The 23,788-nt window shown below is 43.5% G+C and overlaps 11 protein-coding genes across 11 annotated transcripts; 3 read left to right on the plus strand and 8 right to left on the minus strand.

Moving 5' to 3' along the window:
* Window positions 1-46: 46 nt before the first annotated feature.
* V865_004471 (uncharacterized protein) lies at window positions 47-2,594 on the minus strand (the record flags this gene model as incomplete). The annotated part of the gene is made up of 7 exons (XM_066228251.1): window positions 47-374; window positions 431-609; window positions 693-1,041; window positions 1,120-1,226; window positions 1,312-1,799; window positions 1,872-2,364; window positions 2,421-2,594. 7 exons carry the CDS (start codon window positions 2,592-2,594, stop codon window positions 47-49), a joined length of 2,118 nt encoding a protein of 705 aa, XP_066084348.1.
* Window positions 2,595-3,354: 760 nt separating this feature from the next.
* V865_004472 (uncharacterized protein) lies at window positions 3,355-3,891 on the minus strand (the record flags this gene model as incomplete). Its single annotated transcript, XM_066228252.1, has 3 exons — window positions 3,355-3,456; window positions 3,545-3,673; window positions 3,763-3,891. The coding sequence occupies 3 exons, from the start codon at window positions 3,889-3,891 to the stop codon at window positions 3,355-3,357; spliced, it is 360 nt and encodes a 119-aa protein (XP_066084349.1).
* A 730-nt stretch (window positions 3,892-4,621) lies between these two features.
* On the plus strand, window positions 4,622-6,166 carry V865_004473 (uncharacterized protein; the record flags this gene model as incomplete). Its single annotated transcript, XM_066228253.1, has 6 exons — window positions 4,622-4,867; window positions 4,923-5,048; window positions 5,120-5,242; window positions 5,323-5,791; window positions 5,860-5,945; window positions 6,008-6,166. 6 exons carry the CDS (start codon window positions 4,622-4,624, stop codon window positions 6,164-6,166), a joined length of 1,209 nt encoding a protein of 402 aa, XP_066084350.1.
* A 570-nt stretch (window positions 6,167-6,736) lies between these two features.
* Window positions 6,737-7,840, minus strand: V865_004474 (uncharacterized protein; the record flags this gene model as incomplete). Its single annotated transcript, XM_066228254.1, has 1 exon — window positions 6,737-7,840. The coding sequence occupies one exon, from the start codon at window positions 7,838-7,840 to the stop codon at window positions 6,737-6,739; it is 1,104 nt and encodes a 367-aa protein (XP_066084351.1).
* A 545-nt stretch (window positions 7,841-8,385) lies between these two features.
* V865_004475 (uncharacterized protein) lies at window positions 8,386-8,857 on the minus strand (the record flags this gene model as incomplete). Its single annotated transcript, XM_066228255.1, has 2 exons — window positions 8,386-8,468; window positions 8,623-8,857. The coding sequence occupies 2 exons, from the start codon at window positions 8,855-8,857 to the stop codon at window positions 8,386-8,388; spliced, it is 318 nt and encodes a 105-aa protein (XP_066084352.1).
* Window positions 8,858-10,267: 1,410 nt separating this feature from the next.
* On the minus strand, window positions 10,268-11,800 carry V865_004476 (uncharacterized protein; the record flags this gene model as incomplete). The annotated part of the gene is made up of 3 exons (XM_066228256.1): window positions 10,268-10,471; window positions 10,547-10,954; window positions 11,096-11,800. 3 exons carry the CDS (start codon window positions 11,798-11,800, stop codon window positions 10,268-10,270), a joined length of 1,317 nt encoding a protein of 438 aa, XP_066084353.1.
* Window positions 11,801-12,453: 653 nt separating this feature from the next.
* On the minus strand, window positions 12,454-13,422 carry V865_004477 (uncharacterized protein; the record flags this gene model as incomplete). Its single annotated transcript, XM_066228257.1, has 4 exons — window positions 12,454-12,869; window positions 12,953-13,094; window positions 13,195-13,292; window positions 13,353-13,422. 4 exons carry the CDS (start codon window positions 13,420-13,422, stop codon window positions 12,454-12,456), a joined length of 726 nt encoding a protein of 241 aa, XP_066084354.1.
* A 1,126-nt stretch (window positions 13,423-14,548) lies between these two features.
* V865_004478 (uncharacterized protein) lies at window positions 14,549-15,681 on the plus strand (the record flags this gene model as incomplete). Its single annotated transcript, XM_066228258.1, has 4 exons — window positions 14,549-14,771; window positions 14,825-14,920; window positions 15,007-15,146; window positions 15,268-15,681. 4 exons carry the CDS (start codon window positions 14,549-14,551, stop codon window positions 15,679-15,681), a joined length of 873 nt encoding a protein of 290 aa, XP_066084355.1.
* Window positions 15,682-16,128: 447 nt separating this feature from the next.
* On the minus strand, window positions 16,129-17,176 carry V865_004479 (uncharacterized protein; the record flags this gene model as incomplete). Its single annotated transcript, XM_066228259.1, has 6 exons — window positions 16,129-16,209; window positions 16,328-16,378; window positions 16,440-16,516; window positions 16,585-16,648; window positions 16,935-17,032; window positions 17,164-17,176. 6 exons carry the CDS (start codon window positions 17,174-17,176, stop codon window positions 16,129-16,131), a joined length of 384 nt encoding a protein of 127 aa, XP_066084356.1.
* A 528-nt stretch (window positions 17,177-17,704) lies between these two features.
* On the minus strand, window positions 17,705-18,766 carry V865_004480 (vacuolar transporter chaperone 1; the record flags this gene model as incomplete). Its single annotated transcript, XM_066228260.1, has 7 exons — window positions 17,705-17,748; window positions 17,813-17,837; window positions 17,898-17,995; window positions 18,084-18,120; window positions 18,249-18,327; window positions 18,443-18,492; window positions 18,728-18,766. 7 exons carry the CDS (start codon window positions 18,764-18,766, stop codon window positions 17,705-17,707), a joined length of 372 nt encoding a protein of 123 aa, XP_066084357.1.
* Window positions 18,767-20,549: 1,783 nt separating this feature from the next.
* On the plus strand, window positions 20,550-23,177 carry V865_004481 (uncharacterized protein; the record flags this gene model as incomplete). The annotated part of the gene is made up of 2 exons (XM_066228261.1): window positions 20,550-21,956; window positions 22,035-23,177. The coding sequence occupies 2 exons, from the start codon at window positions 20,550-20,552 to the stop codon at window positions 23,175-23,177; spliced, it is 2,550 nt and encodes an 849-aa protein (XP_066084358.1).
* Between the last annotated feature and the right edge of the window lie 611 nt (window positions 23,178-23,788).

The raw sequence follows: 23,788 nt of genomic DNA on the forward strand, positions 1-23,788 counted from the left end.
ATCAAAACCCCAAAAACCGATTCGAGAGGAATGATATCCTGTTCAACTAATTATCATGGTCCAGTTCTCCCAAACTATCCAATACTATCTTCCCTACAGACCAATACGGCCTCTTTTCGAATATCCCTCTGATCCACTCTAGCATATCATCGGAATTGGATAAACCCAAGGTATCCAATGGATCATTGTTTCCAGACGAAACTTGTTGATAAGCGATCAGCACCGCTTTGAAGGAGTATATGGCCATCCACGGTGCTTCCTTCGTCACATCCTGAGTTTTGTCAAGGTAAGTGAGAAACCATCGTAAGTGATGATCAACCGTAGCAGCGACACTGGATGAGGAGAATGTGATAGCTGAATTACTGAGTCTTGCACTATATCATGTATACTGTCATAAGCATATACACATCACGGCGAAAAGTGCACTCACACTGCAGCTAAAGCAGCTTCCAAGTTGATCTCGACTACACCATTGGTGTGTGATGGTGACCAAAGGAGCAGGTCGATCATTGCCATATGCCAAGTAGCTTTCATCAAGATGAAAAGGGGCGAATCATCATCTTGTTTTTGTACGATCGATTCGAAAGCTACCAAAGAAGCGTATAAAGCCTATCATCAACGCTCACATATATCAGTATCTATACACTTGATCTTCAACATCACAAGTTTGCTCGTTCGATGGGACCACTCACCTCGAATCGCTCGATAGGTACTTTCCCAGTGACAGTTGACCAGCCCGACATTTCCCTCACACCGCTAATTAGATAGAGGATCAATGCAAGACAGCCATATGTATCAAGACCAGATACTTTCTCAGCTGCCTCCGGTGCCAAACATATCCTTATAGCATTCAAGTATCTGGTCGGATTCTGCATTTGTTCATTGACTAGACCGTAAAACGCCCATTCGGCAGCTGAATTGACTGTCCAAGCTGCCTCCGGACACGGTAAATCCAATTTGATCTCTAGGTGGGATATACCTCGTGGAACGGATAGGGTGTGATACCATAGAGTGTCAAGATGATATGCTGCGTAGAGGGTTCTAAGAGGATCAAACGAAGCAAGCGTCAGTGATGCGTGAAGCGATCGAACGTTATGCGGATTCTTGTGCTCTACTCACCTTTTGTGACTTTCAGCTTTGACAAACTGCCGCCATAACGCATTCAAATCCCCTTTATCTACCTGCTGAGGAGGGTAAGGATCACCAAGTCCACCGACACGAGCGAGCTACGAGCAGGTAGTAATTGATTGACTATCAGTATATGAGATACCTACCAGACAGCCATTTTAGAGTAGAGATGACATCACTGACCTCAGTCAATCGATGGTGGAACCTCAACCCCCAAGAACTCTCAGACCCTCTTGCAAAGCATAACGCATGAACTTCCAACAAAAGGTACGCCTGAATCATGAACAACTTCAATCCACCTCTACTATCATCTTCGTTCTGTTCCACCGAATCTAACAATCTGCAACTCCTATAAAAACAGTATTTCGCTAATTTGTATCCACTTTCCTCGACAGCCTCAGTAGGTGAAGTAGGGTTGGGCTGACTTTGAGTGAACTGTAAGCTCACGCATAGCATGGCCATCAAGAGGTACTCAGGTGTGGTGGCAATTTCGAATGTGGGTTGATGTACAAATGGGAAAAACCCAGCGATCTTGTCGAAATATAGGGAAATACCATTTTCGATCGTTGATTGAGATAAGAAGATCTCGGTGATGAATGATGAAGGAGGGGACGTACGGGGTCCGACAGTGCTATGCAGACGATCGTAAGTGAAATCGGGGGATAAACCACCTACAACAGGATCACGATAGAATCAGTGTTCTCGTCCGATTGGAAGATCAGGTAAGTAAATGATGGACTCACTCAAATTCATACCACTCATAGCTGCATTAGCAGTAGCTTCAGATAATCTAGAAGTGAGAAGAGATTCGATATCGAAAGAGGGCGGAACCTGATAGCCTTTGGACATATCTGAACCTGATTCTAAAACCGCTCGTTCATTCTGCCTTGAGGTGGTAGGCACAAATGATGTGTCTATCTGACCAAGAGCAAAATTGAAGGAATGATTCGGCTGACGGACGTCCCCCTGATGATCATCACCGTCTGTACTTGGTAGCGGAACATTGTTATGCGTTGTTGAAATTGGGCTGATATCGGTGTTGACATTACCATTGATATTGCTTTGGCTATTGGACCTCTGGGACGGGAGAGGACTAGGAGCAAATTCAGGATGCTGTTTCCTTATATGTCTTCTACGCAGATCACTCCTCGCAAACACCTTGTTGCAGTGATTACAAGCATATTTGACTTCCTCTTCTGGCTTGCGATGTCGGTGTGCATGACGTTTGAGGTTTTCCTGCAGAATCTGACAATCAGCCGTTTAACTAAGCTTGGCCCATGCATATCACTCACATGTCTGGTGAACCTCCGCAGGCAGACTGTACATTGAAAGGGATGTAACGGAGTTGGAGGTTGAGGTGATATGTGAGCAGTTTGAGGTGATAGTTGCTGCTGTTGCTGCTGTTGTGGTTGCTGTAGTTGCTGAATCTGCTGGATAGGTGACTGACTTGTACTTGCTTCAGCCATCATCGTCAAGGTGGTATCGGCGTAGTGTACCTGTGCGATACGATAGGATGAAGTCTACGAGTGATGATGATGGGAGGAGCTGCATTTCAGAATGAAGTTTATCCTGATTGTGATTGTCCACATTCCATACCACCCCTTCCAAAGTTGGCTATCTTGTTGTTAAATTTACCCTGTTGTCCTCCCGAAATCCCATAATGTCTTCAGTCAGATGACTCTTATCTCCATATGTATGCATCGGGCTCCTCTACTCGCGGCGTCACTCGGTCCGAGAAGCCTTATCGTACCAAAACCCTGACTTTCATCTGTTGTGCCCTGAAAGCCGCCTTCATGGTCGAATAGCTATCGCATTTGCTTCTACCAATGGGATATCGTATATTTAAACGATACATGCTATATGCAGCAGAGAGATCGAGATGCAGGTAACCAGCACTACTCACGGCGAAGTCCTGGAATTCAAGGTATTGTGTTCGACACAACGTAGATTCTCATACTAAACGGCTTATCTCAGCCGAATGAACATTTCACTTGACAGTCGTGCACTTTATCAACAGAAGCGACCAGCCGGAAATCGGCTGACTGAATCGAGTGCGTCACATCAGAAGTGATGAATTTCACTATGTTTCTTCTACTTGATCTGCGACCATGCATAGGTGCAGATTATCTCCTGAGCCTCAAGTGGACAGATTGTAATGACGGACTCTGGGTGATTTTGACTTTTCTATGCATGCAGAATGTATGTACAAGATCCCTTCTTATCACCTTAAGCTTGGGCAATAGCTTCGATCTCAATGACAACTTCGTCACCACCTGGGAGCTTACCAACTTGCATACATGATCGAGGAGGGGGGTTGGAACCGAAGAACTGAGACAAAGAACCAAGTCAGTCTTATGCAACGTGTTGTATACCATAGTAGAAAGGCTACGACAGTGAGACGAGACACTAGACTCACTTTGATGTAGACTTCGTTCATGGCGTTGAAGTCACCCATGTCCTTGAGCCATACGTTGACCTTGACGAACTTCTCAGGGCCTGATCCACCGATGGCAGCGACCTTGGCCAAGTTGTCCAAAGAGGTTTGCTAAAGATCCAAATACAAATCAGCATAAACTTCCTCACTTCTCTTAGGAATTGATGAAGAAAGTATTCCGATATCAAATATATACTCACGGTAGCAGTCTTGATGTCACCTTTAGCGGTCTGACCAGCGAGGAAGATGATGGGTCCTGGAACCTTGACGGCAGGGACGTTCCATGGCTTAGGAGGGAATTCGTCGTTTTGTAATCGTTCGATGGACATTTCGTTTGTAGTTGGTTTTTTGGGGTTATTTGGTGAGATAGAAGTACTTCTGGATGCAAATAGAATTGATAAGATGAGAAGGGAGAGAACGTTCTACATGTCTATTGATGCATGATATATATACCTTGTAGAAGATTATGTGGACCTACCGATAAAATGGGTATTCGGGAGAGCACCTTCGGATAGAGGGAGGACAATCGAGGAGCTCCTCCTTCAAGGAGGACAACCGGGGAAATAACGTAATAAGTCACGAGACGATAAGAGACCGACTAAACAACTCACTTCCACTTTGGCCACAAACACGCAACAAAGGACGGTGGACAGCATGCATCGGACACCGGACACCAAGGAAGTCAGATCGACACGATTGGTACATACCTTAACACAAAAATCTTATTATGGGTAAACTTGCAATGGTAACATACTGAAAGTATATCATCGGTCATCCGCGAAAAGATCACTCGTGTGGCAGACTGATATTTCCCATAAATACACGTTGATAAGCAGTTATCCAAAATACAGACCCGAGATACCTACTAGAGCTCCACATAGAATTATACGGTCGATATAAGCCATCATTCTCACGGCTATCGGTGTAGATGTAGTACGTGCATGTGACATCCATCTTGGCAGTATCGATGTGAACGATATATAAGAGGTTTGAAGGGGATATCGTAAACTTAAGACCACAGACTGCTAAACACAATCAGTGTACAATACAATAACCATAATGGTCAAATCAGAACCTTTTAACCCACCTTCAGCTGATGCACCTGGTAAACCCAAGATCGCAGACTGGGTCCCGCCCCCAGCAACGAAAGAGACCCATAACTTCGCCAAGCTGACTTCCATCGATCTCTCATTGCTCGATTCCGACGATCCAGCCGTAGTTCAAGATCTGATCGAACAAGTGAAACGAGCCATCAGAGAAGATGGGTTCTTGTTCTTGGAGAATTACGGTGTCTCACTCGAACAAGTGAGCATCTTCCGTGTAGCTATCACCAAAGGACTATCTGATAAGGCTCATATAGCTTCAACGACAATTCTCTATCGCCAATCACCTTCATACCCATCTCTCCGATGAGGATAAAGAACGACTCTTGTTCCATCCTGACACTGGACTTTGGGCTGGATACAAACACCCTTACGGTTTTAGTGTGAGTATGCACTATTTCTACTCAGGGCTTGTGAGTGGTTTTGATGCTAATTCATGTCTTCGTTGCCTTAGAGACACCGAGGTGCTTGGGATGGTATAGAGCAGTTCAACTGGTACAAGAAACAATGGGAAAACTGGGACCTTGTACCTAAATGTGTTCTTCCTTTCATGGATGAGATCGAAGCTTTCTCAGAAGTCAGTAAATCCATATTAAACCTTCACTTGTCATTCATATAGGGTGCCCTGGCTGACATCCAGGTATTAATTCCACATAGTACTTGAGTTACTCCGTTAACAAAAGACTTCTTACCCTCTTCTCGAGAGTTCTTGAACTACCCTACGACGATTGGTTATTCGACAACGTCCAATCAAAAGGTTCACCATCAGGTGAAGGTTATTTCAGACATGCAATTTTCCGACCTGTCGATGAAAATACCGATAAATCCTCTAGAGGAGTAAGAATGCAAGGTCATACAGATTACGGTACAACCACTTTACTTTTCTCTGTACCTATCTCATGTTTGCAGATTTACGGCAGAGACGAAGAATGGCATTATGTCCCATACAAACCTGGTGCTTTGGTCATCAATATTGGTGAATTACTCGAAATCCTTTCGGGAGGTCATTTCAAAGCTACTTTACATAAAGTAAATAGACCTCCTGCCGATCAAATGACTTTCGAGAGATTGTCAATCGTACAATTCAATTCCGGTATTGGAGATTTGAGATTACAACCTATAAAGGGTGAGTCGGTTTGATTTCTTTTCTAAAGATAGAGTACGTTTTCTGATATTCGACATTGCATACGTTAGAATCCAAATTGATACAAAGAGAAGGTACTCTGGATTACCAAGGTGTGTACCATGAATTCAAGAGACTCGTCGATGCTGGTCTTCCCGTAAGTGTCTGCAAAACTGTCTGATGACCCATTGGCATAACTAATTCTGTTTATATACTTAGATCCCTACTAACGGACAATGGCGAGAAATTCAAATCTCCCAAACCGTCGATCCAACCGATACAGAGAGAAACAAAGTCGGAAAAGATTTCGAAATCATCAATGGCAAAGTCTACCAAGTTAGAGAATTCCATGGTGTCAGAACCGTTCTTCCTGTATAGGTGTTTTGATCGAACGTTCCGATCACTGTTATACACAAGGTTCATATACGTTGTAGGTAAATAGGTAATTTGGTCTTCTGGAAAGTTGTCAGTACGTTTAGGACTTGTGATTTCATGCAGTACAATTGATGATAGTTGTCTTAACTGGGCAAAGGAAGAGCTTACTGCTTGTTCAAGATATATCCTTCCATCAGCTTATGTTTCGTCTCACAAGATGCTCAGTATCGTATGATGAGATATCCATGAGCAATTGGAAGGTCAGCACAAGCACTGCCTACCTTTGAAAGCCCAACTCAATGGAGGGATGACCACTGGACCAGTCACAAATACGAGGCGCAGTTGTTCAGTGACATAAATGAGTGACACACATTCTACATGACACGGCACAGGAAGTTATACTGAGCTCATGGATCATCTGTTGACCCATCGTTTCTGTGTTGGTCCTAAAAGGCATAGGTTGCAGACCAGATGCATCAGTTTAACTTTTAGTTACCCAAGTGGTGATGGAACAAGCGACCCACCCGCCTACTGTACTTCCGATAACATGAGCGTTTCATACCCCATCATACCTTATTTGATTCTACATTCACATTCTTCCTTTCTTATTTCCAACCTCTCTTTCAGAATATCGCGAAATGCAGCTTCTTCTCCAACCAGATCGTCTCCGTATTCTTCGATCGATTCAGCCAGCTCTTTGATATCTGGTAACGAGTATCGGATCGGAAGGTAGTGGATGTCATAGTCCTCGCGAAGTGATACAAAGCGATTATGAATGTCTGATAATACCAAATGACCCTTCGCTATTCTTGCTTGCCTTTGGGTGACCGTCAGATAGAAGAAGGTGAGGTCACAATCTTGAGTCATATCATCGAGGGCTGATTCCACATGAGGCAGATGGTGGATTTTCAAGTGTAGTACGATATGTCGAATACATTCGAAACTTGCCAATTCCATCAGAAAGGTTTTCATGCCCTGTCTTAAAGCCCAATGTTCGTCTTCCTCTTCGTCGGTAGCCCAATCGTCCCGATCCCAATCTTCGGGCCAATCCACACAGACAATGTGAAGGTCGCTCTCCCGGAAGAAGACTTCTAAAAATTCTGCCATCCGATGCTGAAGGCCTGCCTCCTTTGACCAGTAGTAATCCTCAGTTACGTGATAGTCCACTACAGGTAGCACTACATCTTTCCCTAGATGAACCATCTGACATATTGCAAAAACAGCATTTTTGAAATGATATCTGGACTGGGCACAGCACCCAAAGGCGCAGTCTGCATTTTCGCTGATGAATCGAGTGGTTCCTTCGATATCCATGAAGCTGACGAACCGCACATGAGATAGGGCTTGATCCTTCAAATCAGGTAGATGTTCATCCCACTTCTCGAGTTCTTCTTCTGAAACAACCTCTTGCTCCACCATCTCTTCCCTTTCTTCTAGATACCATTCTTGCAGCTCGATGCTAGCTCCTCCAGTGATGGAATCATAGTTTTTCTCAGTGATTATGATTCGTTCGTATATCTTGGGGATGAGTTCATCATACATCTGATGGCAAGTTTGAATGAGTGTGACGGGGATCTCCTTTTTGAGCAGATCGAAGATTCTATAGTGGACAGGATGAAGCTTTTGAAACTTCTCGGCGGTGATGTCGCAAGGATAAGAAGTGTCTTCGGACGACATAGTGGTATCGAGGGCGTGGTCGAAATGGGGAAGCCGTCGAGGAAATATATGTGTGGTGACCGAGAGTGACCTACGAATACTGCAGGTTCAGATATGATGCTACATCAGTTATATCGACCGTCGCGTTAGACTGATTACAGGAAGTGAGTCAGCTGTACTCACTCTGAACTAATTTGGTATATAGTTGATGGTATTGAATCGATATCTCGTCAGCTCAATTCCGCACTGGTTGGATGTCTCTCTCGGAAGCGCGATTCAACCGTGATCACCAGTGTTTCAGTAGTTTCAGTAATACCGGAGGGGAGTGAATATTCACTGAGATTATTTGAGAAGATGAAAAGGGTTAAGAAAGAAAGTAGAGGTGAAAGAAACAAAGAGAGGTTTTGCCGAAGAGAAGTGTGTGTGTGTGTATCTTTCTTTCAATACCGCACTGCCCTCTGGGAAAACATGTGCGTAGTCGCCACCTCTTCTTCTTGCTCGCCGTTCAACAAAACACGGCACATATACATATACATACCATTGATAATGCGTACAATATATAGAGATTATATTAAGAAAAACATGAGCCGATCGGCTACTTCTTGCTGAAGACTTGATGGGACCTGGAATATCGCTTCGCTTGAGAAGTCTGTGGATTAGAAATGCCAGTTTAGCAATAACTCTGCTGCAGTTATGAAGCGTCCGGAACGACAGATGTTTTCGCTCTGTAGCGACGCCACTTACACGTAAAGGAACATGATTATACCTGACTACTTCACCTCATTCCTCCTTACAGCACTCACATTCCTCACCTTCTATCTCCAATCTCTCTTTGAATGCGTTGAATCGTTCCAAGTCTTTGATTCTGATTTCTTTTGAGAGATCTTGCAAGGCGTTGTTGTATTTCTTGGAGTAAGGTACAGAGTACTCAAAGGTCCATTGATGGTTCTTGAGAGACTTGAAATGGTTCCAAAGGGTTTGTACGACCTTGGCGGATTTCGTCTTCGGTTCTTTGCTGATATGGAAAGTGAATTTCATACTTGAAGCGATGGTGAGCTCCAGATCAAATGTTACCAGATGGAAATCCTCTATGTCGATATGCAGGATTATGTGTATGACCGAGTGTAAAGTCGTGCTGATGTTAGCAAAAGCTCGCTCATTCCTCGCTTGATCGCCCAGTCTTCGTCTTCTTCGTCTGTATCATACAGCCATGAATTTGTACTCCAGTCTTCAGGCCATCCGAAACACGCAGTGGTAGGTGACATATGATTTGGGACGTTGCCCAAGAATTCCTCAATTCTGTGTGTGTCCGCGGAACCTTGTAGACAGAGATCGGCATTCAATTCCATCTCAGCTAAAATGCATACCAACTTCTCTCCGAGATGAAGATGTTCGACATTAGGAAAGAGCTGACCCTTCAAAATGCAATTGCTCGGACAATCATCGCAGTACCAGTCGGAGCATCGTTCGCAGTCCTTGGCGAGAGCAATGGCGCCTTGAATATCGGTGAAGCTGACGAACATCGTGTGGGATAAAGCCTCGCTTTTCAAGCCTGGTATGGGCCAGAATGAGCTGTTAGTACCGGTTTCGAAGGATGTTCGATCACCATCTTCGTCATCATCTTCGTCATCATCATCTTCTTCTTCTTCGGATTCATCTTCGGTCTCGATATTTACACCTTGGGTGATTCCATCATAATTATCCTCATTAATCTCGATCCTCTCGTACCCCTTCGGAATAAGTTCATTACACAGTTGTCGGCAAGTCTGAATCAGGGTAACGGGAATCTCTTCTTTGAGTATTTCGAGTATTTGGTAGTGGACTGGATGGATTTTCTGGTATGATTCAGGGGTGATTCGATATCGGTTTTTGGCTTTGTCTTTGGGCTTCTTTGATTTGGTGTTTGAAGAGGACGAAGGCGTGATGGAAATGTGATCAGTCACTTGGGTCGAAGGGAGGGGATTGCCGAAAAGGTAGAGGTGATGTACGCAGATAAGTTAGACTTGCGGCTTTGACAGGCTGATTGGGGGCTGATAGATAGTATGGCTACAGTATTTACGGAGTCAGAAAGTCATCTCGAGAGGAGGAGAGGAATCAGTCCAAGTGAACATACCTTGCCGATTGTGATCTCGTCAGCTCAACGCCGTCACTACTATAGTGTGGTCAGGAGGGTCAAAGGTTATAGACGCAGATGAACGAGTGTCTCGCTGCGTGGTAGACGGTCCAGAGAAGTTACTATAGTCTGAGATTGGTGAGAAGTGATGTTCCAAAACAATGTAATAAAAAGACACGCAAGGATAGGATTGAACAATACAGTACACCAGGTGCGATTGACGCATTGGCCTCCTTTGACACGAACAAGCTCAGATAACATGGTCAGTACGTCGGTGTGTCACTTGGACTGAGAGACATCCATAAATGAAACAACGCCATATGCAAATCCATCCATCACCAATTCAGCGCCAGATCCGGATCAGGCCCTCCCAACAGTCTTTCTGGCTCATCACCACAGACGACCCTTCTCTTCACTGGATCCCAACCTTCCAGTACTGATCCACACTCTGAATCGGAATCGCAGCACTCCCCACATTGACAGCCGTACTTTATTGATCGATGAGGTTGATATGCATTATCATAACTGAAAGATCGATACTAAGGGTAGGTACGGGTATCGGTACGTCAGCTACACTCAATGCACTGTACCAGGTGCGGCATTTCCTTACTCACTTTGTTCTTTGCCCAATCTGGATCTTTCCAATTTCTATATCCCGATGAAGCTTTCTCATGAAACATCTTTCCATTACATCGGCACAACAGATCTTGCTCTTTGGCTTGGAATTTCCAACATTCCTTAAAATCATTATACCATTCTTTTCTTTTCATTCTAAATTCTTCAGAAGCTTCATAATACGTTCGAGCATAATTACGTTGTTCGTCTAACCGTTTCTCATTCTTCTTCAATGCCTTTTCAACTTGGTTTTTGTCAAATCGTTTCAATGTGAAAATTAGATTCTTCTTATTGACATGATATAATTTTTCGTATAATCTCCATACATTGTTTATTCTCAATTTCAACATCGTTTCCTTATCTTCAAGGAAATCACCATCTAATTGAAATTGGACCTTTACCCTATCCTTCAGTATGTCGGATAATCGATCAAAGTTTAGTTCACAATAATCATCTGTATCTTTCATATCCGTATGAATAATAACCTTATCTAAGTTTGGTGATTTTTTCATAATTGATCGAAGAAGTTGTTATCCAATATAACTCACATCTTCTCTAAGAGATGAATGATCATAAGTATATCCTCCTCCCCATTCTATACAGAACGTTTCGATAGTTCCACATATATATTTCGTAATAGCATTGATAAAAGGTCCATCAGGGACTTTACCAACTTCGGACGGTTTATCATCATCATCATCTGAAGTAGGAGAATAGTCGGAACCCAATTGCGAGACCATATATCCTCTAAAAACCAACCACTCCAATCTTCGATGTTTGACGCCCTCGAATGGCGTTAAACCCTTTACGTCTAAGGATGACTTGGTCCTTCCAAATTTCTTGCATTGCTCTACAAGAGCCATAGCGGATTTCGCATCTTGAAGATCTAATGTTTTTATCTGTTTGATGGCGTGTAATTTCCCTTCCCCTCTTTTGAAACGTTCGTTCGTCAGGTCCAGCATCCCATGGAAAAACGATTCTACCATATCATCCCTCAGGGCGATCGTCCGATAGAGTAAGGGGATAGTGGATTTATAGTGATCTCTTGATACACGAAGTAAAGTAAGCGGGTCGACAGTTTGAAAGTGTTTTAAGATGAGATAATGTACAGCCTGGAGCCGATCAATATTGGTGATCTCGAAGGAAGGAGCTGAGTAGGGTGAGTAGGGTGGTCGATCATCTGCGAGAGGGGGTTCCGACGATGTTCGTCTGAAGTATCCTTGTGCTCCTGAAGTGGTGATGGTTGAGGTCATGATGAGGGGTCAAGTCGGTTAGCGCGGATGTGTGAGTTCGCAGTGATTCTATCCACGTGAGTATCAATTGAGAGCCAGGGCTGTATTGGTAAAACAATGCTTGATGGACAAAACGGATTCATGAAACAGAACAGGAAGTAATGCTCCCTGTACAATCAGCGTTGGTGATCGCAACAACGGCGCTGTCAGGTTGTCTCTCATACCCACATTTGATCCTTTTGATGTGCAAGGAACTCTTCTCGGCGTTACGGAGACTACGATTTGTATGTTTGTATGATTCCTCCACTGTTCTCAAATATGTCTATCTCAGAAATTCTGCAAAATTGGTTGAATAAGACACTATGTAAAATGTGGGTATCGCAGAAAATCATTTAACACTCCGTCAGGGTTCAGAGAGGCGCGTGCACTCTTTCGGATGAACATGACACCTCTGCGCGTCTAAGCTGTGGATTGTTTTGGGACCTCCGCCCATTGGATATTGATAATTGGTAATCGATACATATTTGAATATACGAGTAGAAGCTACATAATCTCAGCGTGTATCTATCACTCTGAAGTACAGTATATATTCAATGAACAATAGCGATGTTCATTCAATCATATATAGGGTATACTCTCAACAATCACAGTCCGTTTCCTTTCTCTACTAATCGTTAATATGTATTCCTTTGCCAGAAATGTCTCTTGGGGGCAGCAGTATATCCACCGTTCTGAGCCATCATGGGACCTTGATTACCCACATACCCACCATTACCAGCGTACGGTTCGTTGTAAGCCCTGTTCACATCTTTGCTTCGTCTTCGTCGATGAGTACAAGTTTCGAAACAAACAATGAAAGTGGAGAAGAACAATATAATCGTCGCTGCGAGCGTAAGCCAGATGGCGTTGTCGAACGAAGCAGATGAAGAGGTGTTATCGTTGATTTCGTGTCTGATTATGCCGAACATGACAAAGTCGATTACCATCGCTGCGAGGGATACGAGGAATGCGAGGAATGCTACCAGGGCGGCGAAGAGGAATCCTACGTGGTCTGATAAAAGGGCGATGATGAACGAGATAAAGGTAAGGCCTACGAGGACATAAGTCAATGGTCAGCAGGTAGAATGCCAATGTATAGAGAAATGAAGCAACCGGGAGGAACTCGTTGCTCACCCGCTGCTACAGGATGTAAGACCAAAGCTTTCGTAACATGCTCAAGCTTATCGTTCACATAGGTGAAATCGCTGACTTCTCCTGAGACAGAGGCGATATCGTAGCCCAAGGCTCGAGATGAACATCCATGATTGCCATTTCCCTGTATCGTAAATAGCCAAAGCAATATCAGTCTTTTGATTCATTATACCATTATACCAAAGCGAGATACTCGAAGAGATGCGAAGAGAGAAATGACTCACATTGACATTCGTACAATACCCAAATACACCAAAAGCCAATTGTTGACTTCCCGTTCGAATATCAAGGAATGATATCTGCCTGAATACCGGTGCTGAGACTATATGCCAGTACATGTACATCAGCAACATATCGTCGCAAATGGTGGTCGATCACTTACGAGTAGATACTAGGAGTAGCGCGAAAGCTGCGAATAGCAGGAACGAGCCGCACTGAATACCAGCTGCCATATTGAACTAGTCGGTTTGTAAAGGATATCTATGTGTAGTGTTGGTGATAGATCACAGTCGGAGAAGGATATAGGCAGAGGTGTCGCTTTATATCTATCTACAGATGGTGGCAAATGTCAATTGGAGGTCCGAAATATACTCAAAATATCAGTGTAAAAGAAGAACTCACGAATTACTCTTGGATAGTGAGGATGTGATGAATTATAAAAGGAACTTCTGATCCGTGCTGTCCTTCTGGTCACCTGCTTTATATACCCCATCCTTATGCTCTTGGCCACCCTCCGTCTGTTACACCGCATCACATCACAACCATCCCGTAGTTCTCGCAAGAATGAGAAAAAGTGCTGTGAGCGGTGCAAACAAATACGTCATACGTCATATCTCACTCAATACCAGAGATAGTCAGGCACCGCGGTTGGGATAAATGCACTTGCACTTCCATCATTGGTACAGAGTAGCATTTTATTTCCCGATACGACTGATTAATGACTGACTTGATACCCATACGTATGGAAGATCCACCGAATACCCAAGAGCAGGTGACCATACATAGATGTATCAATTGAAAGAAAGGTCACAGTCACAATAGCAAGACGTCATTATTGGCTGAACTGTAATATCTGTGCTCAATTCGACGCCTCTAGTATGACTTGTGGTGGCTCCTTCGGTGTTCTGGCAAAAGAATCTTTGTCCTATCCTCTCCCAGATGTTCAGTCGCGGTTCATCCAGCACGGATATACACCAAGATACAGAAAGGTCTCGGCCGTGAGGTCTTTGAAAGCTATGCCAACGAATCTCGCAGTCACGGGCTATAGTCTTACTCTCGCGAAAGTTATCATGATCCGCTCTTGGCATTTTTCAAGGGGGGAGACCAGCGGCGACCTCCGCTATGTCAGTCTTACGTTTTTCGATTTTTGGAACTGAAATTTCAGTTTCAGAATGGCTAATTTGACTGCAACGGACACCAACAATATCAGACAAAGATCATTCAATACCACTTTATCTATCCAGCTAAGCACTCTTTCCAAAGATCTGAAAGCCTATCGAACGAGACACGGTAGCATCAAGAACGCCGAATCTACGACGACAAAGACAGAATGCCATTATACAAATTAACGGAAAACGAATGAAGAAGAGAGCGAGGGAAGACGAAGATGGTATAACTGATTTGAAAGCTGCCATGAGAGAGATGGGTGAGGATGCCGATGGTAGTGAGAGTGGGAGTGGGAGCGAAGGCTGGAGTGAGAGTGAGAGTGATGACGATGATGATGATGAGGACCAGGATGAGGATGAGGATGAAGATGAAGAACAGGATGAGGACGAGGACAATGATGAGGACGAAGATGGAGGTGGGTTAATGAGTACACGTTCGTGATCTACATCTGCTAATAGTTTAGAATAGATCTAGATGTGGATATCGAAGGACTAGAATCGGGATCAGACGAAGAAGATGAAGATGTAGATGAAGAGGAAGATGCAAGTTCATCATCATCATCCAGTAAGTCTAATCATTCCTCTCTCCTATTCTCTCACCACTTTCGTTATATCGTAGTTTGACTGAGCTAATCTAATTCGTCCTTTTAGTATTCCCCATATCACTCGAATCAGCACTTACAGACCCTATCTATTCCTCACCTCATAATCCCTCGGAGAGCCTATGTGTTCTATGTCCAGATAAGGTATTGAAGAATGATCAGATGACTAGAGTGCATTTGGAGAGTAAAGTGAGTTACCATCTCTAAGGATGTATCATAGACGCATCGAAGGTCTTGATTGAATGGTATCTCATCATATGATATCATCTGCGATCACATTCCAATACTGACCATCATCCTCTGTACATAGCTACACAAACGATCTCTCAAGCGATATTCTATTCGGCTAACTACCAACCCACCTCCAGGGGATACCGACCCTCGAGATTTAGTAGATGAGATACTAGCAGAGATGGACTCGGGAGAAGTAGAAGTTGAAGCCAAAGCCAAAGCAAATGAGAAGGCCATGTCAACCGGACAGAAAGAAATGGGTAAAAAGGATTCGGAGAAAAAGGATAAGAAGAGAAAACGATCGAATAAGAAACAACGTCAAGAGGAAAAAGCAAAGAAACTTATATCTACAAATTCAAAAGATACGAATCAGCAGAAAGAAGGACAAGAAGAAGGGGTAAAGCTGAATAGGAAAGCTAGGAGATTATTGGCTTTGCAGAATGGCGAGATACAGAAAACGCAAAAAGGGGAACAAAACCAACAGCAGAAGTAGAAGTAAAATATCATTTTCTATGAACACACCTCTGCATTTTCGTTGCGTTGCTTTTCTTGTATGAATATCGAAATGACGAGATGAATATGATCACGATCAACTCCACTGTATGACTTTGAGCCATTGGTATGTATACCACTGATCAGAAGTTGATATAATTTCCTTTCCAGGTTGTCAGCTGACCAATTAAATATTAGGGAAAGTACCCAGTTGCACAAAAAATTCAGCATGACTTGCAAAGTTGGTTCACCGAAGTAAGTGATCTGCAATGTTGACAAATGCCGTTCGAGTGGAATCCTGTTCAATGTTTTTTGTTCTTCATGACAATGGAAAAAATGAAATTACATCTCATCCCTGAATGATATATATATTATATCATATCATCTTGATCCCATTCCCAACTCATTAAGCAAAACCACTTTCTACGCCGATTCAATTTGTGATAATCTAATAGTTGACGGATTTCAGGTAATCGGCAAGTTTGGCAACCACCACATTAGCTTCTCCTGCTGAGGTAGGTGCGTCGTACTACATCATACAAACAAAATGATTAGCAAAGAATGCGATATCACAATGATAATCATTGACGATTGGAAAATTCAACCTGGATGTGAGGGAGCTAAAGAAGATATAAGGACAAACTTACCTCGGCAACGAGGATAGCCTGGTTGGTAGGAATAATGAAAACACCTCGTTCCTATCATCCAACTTGTCAGCACTAAACCTTTACTTTCTTTCGTACGAGAACTTGTACCCACCCCCTTTCGTCCAATCACTTCGTCGGCGTCCGCTCGGAGGGTCATGAATTTGAAACCATTGAGGGTGATACCGTTGGCTATCAGGTAACATGATAAAATCAGTATTCCCTGATGAAAGCAGAACAGTACGATCATTCTGACTCACCTCTCACTTGATCAGGTTGAGTGAAAGCTGTTTTGACCACTGCATCTTGCTCGGCTTGTGAGAGCTGCGAGATAATCATCGAATGTATAGTTAGCAAGATGGTTCTTTCACATATAAGTCATGGAATTCTAAGTCTCCACATGAAAGTATGTAATAGATAGTATATGGGAAGAAATGGACCATAATTCTGGATAAATGACTATCTGTACAGTTTTCTATCGATTTCCATCTTCAATGGCTTCTTGACGATTCACCGGTATGGCCCTAAGTCTTTCCAGATGACCTCTCGGACCACATCATACTTCACATCACTAGAGACAAGGGCAAAGCTGAACGTCGCCCCCACTCACATTATATCCACTCGAAGCAGCCCATACACCACCCTGTTTACCCAATATAGCAGCTTTGGTGATTTTACCAGTAGCTACGAGCTGATCATCTACGTAGGCTGTGGGTTCGAGGTTGAATCTGATCAGCATTGTGTTGAGGGGATAGTATACCAGTGGGAGGAAGAAGGAAGAGGTAGATTCGATCGTTCGATGACTAGGTGATGGATTGCGTAGAGAGTACTTTACTTACCTTGCCAAGACATGTTGAATTAGTATATCTGTATGAGAATGAGATGGATATAACGATATATGAGATGAGTAGTTAGATATGAATAGAAGAGAGAAAGTAAGAGAGCAATGTCTATGCTGAATTTGACTTCACACACATCATTCGCACATTCCTACATCCATCTCACACACCCCCTCACGTCACCGTTTAGTCAAGACACGTTGTGGCACATCATACAAACGTAAAGTGGACATCCACATCATCTCCGCATTCCCGTTCCCTCCTTATAAAACAGTGAGATAGTAAAGAAACCATGCATACACGATATATAATTGATTGAAAGAGTTTGTGAAGAGGCTACGTGGATAAGATCTATAGGATATTCGAACGAAATGAGATTACTAACCTGATATTCTGCGAGTGGAGATACCGAATACGACAAATGGTATGTATGTTCAAAAAGGTGAACCCGTACTACCATTCATTCTGGTCCATACCAAAAACTTTTCCTCGCTACCTCAATATCACACACTTCGCCTTCCCCTATCGAACGAAGGTGAGTCTACTCGTATACCGCCTTGAGGATAAAGTTGGTGACGATCGCAGCTACTCGACATCATATTCATCAGCTTAATCGTCTGGTACAGTATGAGGGATTATGCAAACTCACCTAATAAGCAGACACACAAAACGGTCTAACCAATCCAGCAATTAGCTAACAATCTTGAAAGGAGCAAGAGAAAGTAATAACTCACCGGTCCAAGTCTATCGTCGTATGGCGCACCAGTCCTTAATCTAATCGATCGAGCACGCATTTGATATATCACTAAAGCGTAGAGCATCACCGCCATGGCTACGAACATCACACGTGCACAAGTCCTTAGCACTCTGGTCTATCGAGATTCTTGATAGGCATAGGAGTGATGTAGGGTGGGACTTACCGATCACGGTGTACATCGCAGCAGATATCTTTCCGACCTATAACGATATTATAATATCAGTACTTCATCATCGTATGGTATGGATACAGTCGAACCAGATCGTGTTCAGGTCTTGCAATAGGTTGTCAAGTTCAAGAGAAGGGAAAAAAAAGAAGAAGCACTCACTTTATCACCAAAATTCAATAGACCAACTGCCAAACCACCTAAGACTACCGCGAAATGAAGCCATGATAAGAACGTTCGTCTGAAATCATATTCAATGTTCAGTTATCGATCGTACCGAGAAGGAAAAGAGGTACGAAAGGACGACCGTAGATTGACAAGGATGAGATTGTCGCGGAGAAATTTGTATCACTCACTCATTGGCGAAAAACACTTTGGGTTCTACTCGGACTGGTAAAGCGATTCGCTATTTGTTGATGGTTGAAGGTTGAAATACAACATAAATCAAGGTATGCGATTCGTTTGGTCAGGTGAAAACGGTACCAGTCGACAGAAGTAGTTTTGCGAAGTATGAGTGTGAGAATTCATGATAAGGTCAAGATCGGATTACCATACGGGGTAAGATAGTGAAAATGTGAGCAAGTACCATTAGCTAATATCCTCTATGAGTGATATTTCTGGCCTGGTTCAATGGGACATACCTTTTTAGCAGTCCGTTGGAGCAGAGGTTGAGTTGACATGGTGCTTATGTATCAATTCAATCGATGGGAAGTGGGTCTGCTGCGGGTTCAGATCGTATCGCTGTCCTACGTTCTTTGTCCTTCCTGTATCTTAACGATGAAAGCTGCTATCGCTCAGAGGTTCGAATAAGTGCTGATATATGTTATTGGTATATAATTGAAGGAAAGAATGGAGCTTGGTGTCGAGAATGAAAAGAATCTTTTGACCTGCCTGTATGAGGATCATGACGTTAGATATCAACAAATCTCCATTCAACATTATCGCACGTGCGCTCGGATCCCTCTCCCTCCCTTGGCCCCGCCACGTGTTTTCCCAGATCTCAGTGTGGCACAGTCGGTTACCCGATTCAGGTGTGGGAGGTGTTCAAGTGAGGACTTGAGGGATTCAAAGTTGGGTGGGCGGTGATTGCCGAATTGAGAATGAGGTGAGTCCAAGTTTGAGCACGGGCACTTCGACGAGGATGGTAGGGGGGTACAGCATCATCACCATCAGCATCATCAACCATCACATCGATACAACAATAAATCACCCCCTCCTCCTTCTTCGTCTCCATCGTAATCAATCTCTTCTCTTTCTCTTTCTTACTTGCATCGGTCGCATCGTACCCGCCCCTCATTGCATACTCATCTGCATTGAAAAATCATCATCATCGTCACCTTGCCTAACCCGGCAATACCCGACATCCAACATAATCACAACGTTTATTCCAGTTTAACGTTCTTTACCCTACCTATACACAGCATCGAGGTATATACCCATCTCATATATATCACAACATCTACCAAAAACAATTGCAGTGAAGCAATATCAAAGATAAAAAAAAGTGGAAAGGAACGCCGAGAACAGAAGAAGTCTTACCTCTTTCTTGGCTCAATCTCCCTTCTCGTCTGCCCGATCCAATTCAATTCGATTTAAATGCATTTCTCTGGAAAGATACAGCATCATCATAACACATTCATTTCTCAAACAAAAACGGACTACATACCTTCATATATGATTACTAGCATTAGATGGTATGGGAGAGTAATTTGATGGACTATATATCGCATCTCGAGATCGCTCGTACTCATCAAGTATCTCAGTACCTTACTGTGCGGAGGAAGCTGAACTTGTCCTCGATTAAGCAAGAGGTGAGTACTTTTTCCATTCCATGCTCTTCGTCCTTCTCTCAGATCCCACACAGACAATCTATAATTCCTTTGGAACCCACATGATCTATCCCCCTTGCCATTATGCAAATCATTAAGTGGAATCTCCATACCCTATCCACTCCCATCCTTTAATCCTTCGTTGATTCACTTCACAGTACCATGCTGTGTAACTATCGATCATACATGTCATACGCGCTGTACGACATACATTCATCACAGATCTAACTATCGAATATTTTCGTCTTCATCTACTTTCTGTGGAAGCGGTGATATTCGGTTCATCGGTCATCCGATTCGTTGATGTCTCACCGTCGATCTTTCTTTCATTTTTCTTTTTTTGTGATTAGTATTATACTCTTCGCTTAGCGATTCCCCTTCCTTTGGGTGACCTTGCTACCCCACCACCACCACCATCATCGTTGTATCCCTCGTGATCACTAATAATCTCTTTCTGTTTTTTGCTTATAGTATCAACTCATCAAGATCATCGATCGGACCAGCTAAACTAAGCCCCTTCCTCACACTCGACCCATGTTCTCTTTTACGTCCAACTGAACTGAACCCACCTTGATCTCACTTCACCCAATCACCTAGCTCCTCTTTTCCCTTTCTGCTCCATCGCCTTCTCACCATGTCCAACCAACAACGTCGAGGAGTCAACATGAATCGACCACCCATACCACGTTACACACCACCGCCATCACCTTTCCTCTCCCATCAAACTATCACCTTCCTCGCATCTTGGCGTGGTCAATTACTGGTCTGTACGATCGTTCTTGTCATCGGTGCGATCTACTTCTTCGTCAGACCACCGATCGATCAATGGCATCGCAGACGTAAAGAAGCATTATCTAGGAAGAGGGAACTAGAGCTGATGAAGATGGCAGAAAAAGAGGAGCAGTCCAACAAAGCAGAGGAGAAAGATGATATACCAATCAAAGCGGGTAATAGCGGCTCGATCAAGGATAGAGGTAGAGAGAAGAATAAAAATCAGAGTGGTAACAGGAAAAGAATAAATTCACATTTGAAACCACCTACAACAGATACTGGGACAGGTGGAAGTTCAATAGAATCTTCTCCTGCTCCTCCACCTTCAAAATCATTATCCTCCCCTACACCTACCAAGTTTAAGCGATCACTCTCCAATACGCATCCGAACAACGCTTCGTCCAGCAAACTACAACAGAAGAGTGATCCTAAATCGTCTAAACCACTTCCACTTTCTACTCCAAGCAGACAAAAACCACCTCCACCTATCATCGTTCCCAAACCGTGTATCAATTCGATGGACCCTTGGAACATCCCATTACCACCTTCACCCATCGCTGGACCATCCAAACTCAGTAGAGTAAACGGAGTGAACGGATTGGGCATGGAAGAGATCTCGGACGATGCTGGTAGTGTCAGTGTGAATGATCAAACTGAAGAAGAACCAATTGAAGGACCAGCCAAAAAGAAATTCGAAGGATTTTCAATCTATCCTGATGAAGGGTATCTACCACCTGCTGTTCAGACGCCTGGTAATACCAATAAAAAGAAGAAAAAGAAGAACAAGACGCCTAATGGTATTTCAGCCGGGACTAACGGATCAACAGCGATGATGGAAACTTCGTCTTCAGAGAAAAATCTCATCAACAATCCTGATGAGATAATCGAGAATCACATTAACGGTAATTCACTTGTTACGACTAGTACAAGTTTGACCAATGGAGGTAGGAGAGTAAGACATCAACATACCCGTACATCATCTATTACTCTTTTACCCAACCTGAATGTGACGGAGTTAAGGGAGATAGTGGAGCGAAGGGACGAGACGATCGATCAGCTCCGGGCGGAGATCGGTATGGCGAAAGCTGAGGAGTCGAAGGCGAAGGAGGAAGCTGTAAGAGCTCGGATGGGTGAGGAGAAGATCAGAGGTGAAATGGAGAGATCGAAGAGAGGTAGTTATGTCAGGAGCGACAGTCAGGGATCATCGCTTCAAGGTCATGGTCAAGGTCAGGGGATGACTGGAGGGCAGGAAAGAAGGAGAGAAGCTGAGGTGGGTGACTGAGTTTCGAGTATCGAGTCCCCTCATGATCATTTGAGTAATCTCACTGATTTGTTTTGTGTCATATAGCTTCAAAGTCGGTTGGCTCAGATGCAACAGCTTTACACCACCGCTCTTAGTCGCTTGTCGACATATGAAATCACCCTTCGAGATTCAGGCATCATGTTACCTCCTCTACCTTCACCCATACCTATGCTTCACCCTCAATCGCCTCTTCCTCCCATGCCTAATTCACCATACGTGCCTAGTCCAGGTCCAGGTAGGAACACACCCATAATGGGAGGAGGATTCATACCGTATCCTTCACCTGGGATGTATCCTTCACCGATGCTTCATCCTACTCATACACATTATCATCACCATACGCACTCGCATTCGCCTAGTCCGTATCGACGAACGAGCAGTTTCGTAGGTGCGCCAAATGGGAATGGAGAGATGATCAGTTATCCAATGGACTCGATGGATCCTATGGGGGATCCTATGGATATTGGATCTTCCACTATGCCGATTGGACTAGGTCATCCGAATGGCCATGGACAGGAAGGTGAGAAAGATAGGGAAAGGAGAAGACAGAGTATTGAATCGTCGGTGTTGAAAAAGAAAGTTCAACATTTGTCTGCGGTTGTGGTCGAAAATGTCAATGACAATGGGAATGGGGAAGTGGTTGAAGAGGAAGAAGTTGAATCATCTGATAAACCGACGAGTAGCTCAAGTAATGGTAATCAAGATGAAGGGTCTATCGGTGAAAGTGCAGAGGGTGTACTTTCCACTGAAGAACCTAATTCGAATCCGAGTACGAATGGGAATACGAATACGATTACGAATACGGATACAGGTACGGTGATTAGAGTGATGTTAGATAGTGAGAGAGGTAATGTCTATTATCATGATGGAGTTGTCACGGACAACGAGAATATCCATGCCCCTGAAGTTGAAATTGAAGGTGATGAACCAGAGTCGCAGTCTGGGGAAAAAGGAGATTTCCAACCTATCTTTGCATCTCTCGCACATACACCTGAACAAATTGAAGAAATGAGACAAATCAGTCGAAAACAACAGGATCACCAAAAGCGAGAAAGGGGGACAAGTGTCAGTTCGAGTTTGAGTTCCACCAAGGGTACAGGTGTAGGTGTAGGGATGGGAGCTGGATTGGGTAATGGAGGATTGTTAACTCCTAGTCCTTGTAAGAGTCCTGTACCGTTAAGGGGTTAGTTGAGTGAATGGACCATTGTCGAATGGACAATTCTTTTTTTTTGTTCTGATAATCTTTTGGACATTGATCATGTTACATATACAATTCATCAACATCTTCTTCATTCAAATTGATATATGCTGAAAATTCGAAATGACTCGAACATGGATATATAAAATGTTGATAGACATACATATGGCATTGATGATATCGTTGCATGTGATATAGAGTACGTACGAGATACATCCATCCCATTGGGTAGCTTAGGTCTGTGGGGATACATCGTCGAAGTTACTTCCATGACTACATGACTACATGACTACATGACTACATGACTACATGACTGGTGACCTGGGCATCACTTCACTAGCCTAGCCCATCTTGGCTCTACTTCCTCCCAAGGCTGTCCAGCTGACCCCATCTCATCTTCGTCATTCCAATAGCAAGCGAATGCATCAAGTCAAAATCACATACGAGTAAGGTAAAAGCGAGTAAATCCGTTTGGTCATTCGGGTATCTGATCTAACCGACACACCGCACCATTATCCTATCTGATCGGGTATCAACCAACCACAGCCAGTCCCTCATTCTCACCACACTCGTAGATAACAAATCATAGTAATTTCCAACA

The sequence above is a fragment of the Kwoniella europaea genome, chromosome 1 (assembly GCF_036810445.1).
Source record: "Kwoniella europaea PYCC6329 chromosome 1, complete sequence".
In the NCBI taxonomy this organism is placed as follows: Eukaryota; Fungi; Basidiomycota; class Tremellomycetes; order Tremellales; family Cryptococcaceae; genus Kwoniella; species Kwoniella europaea.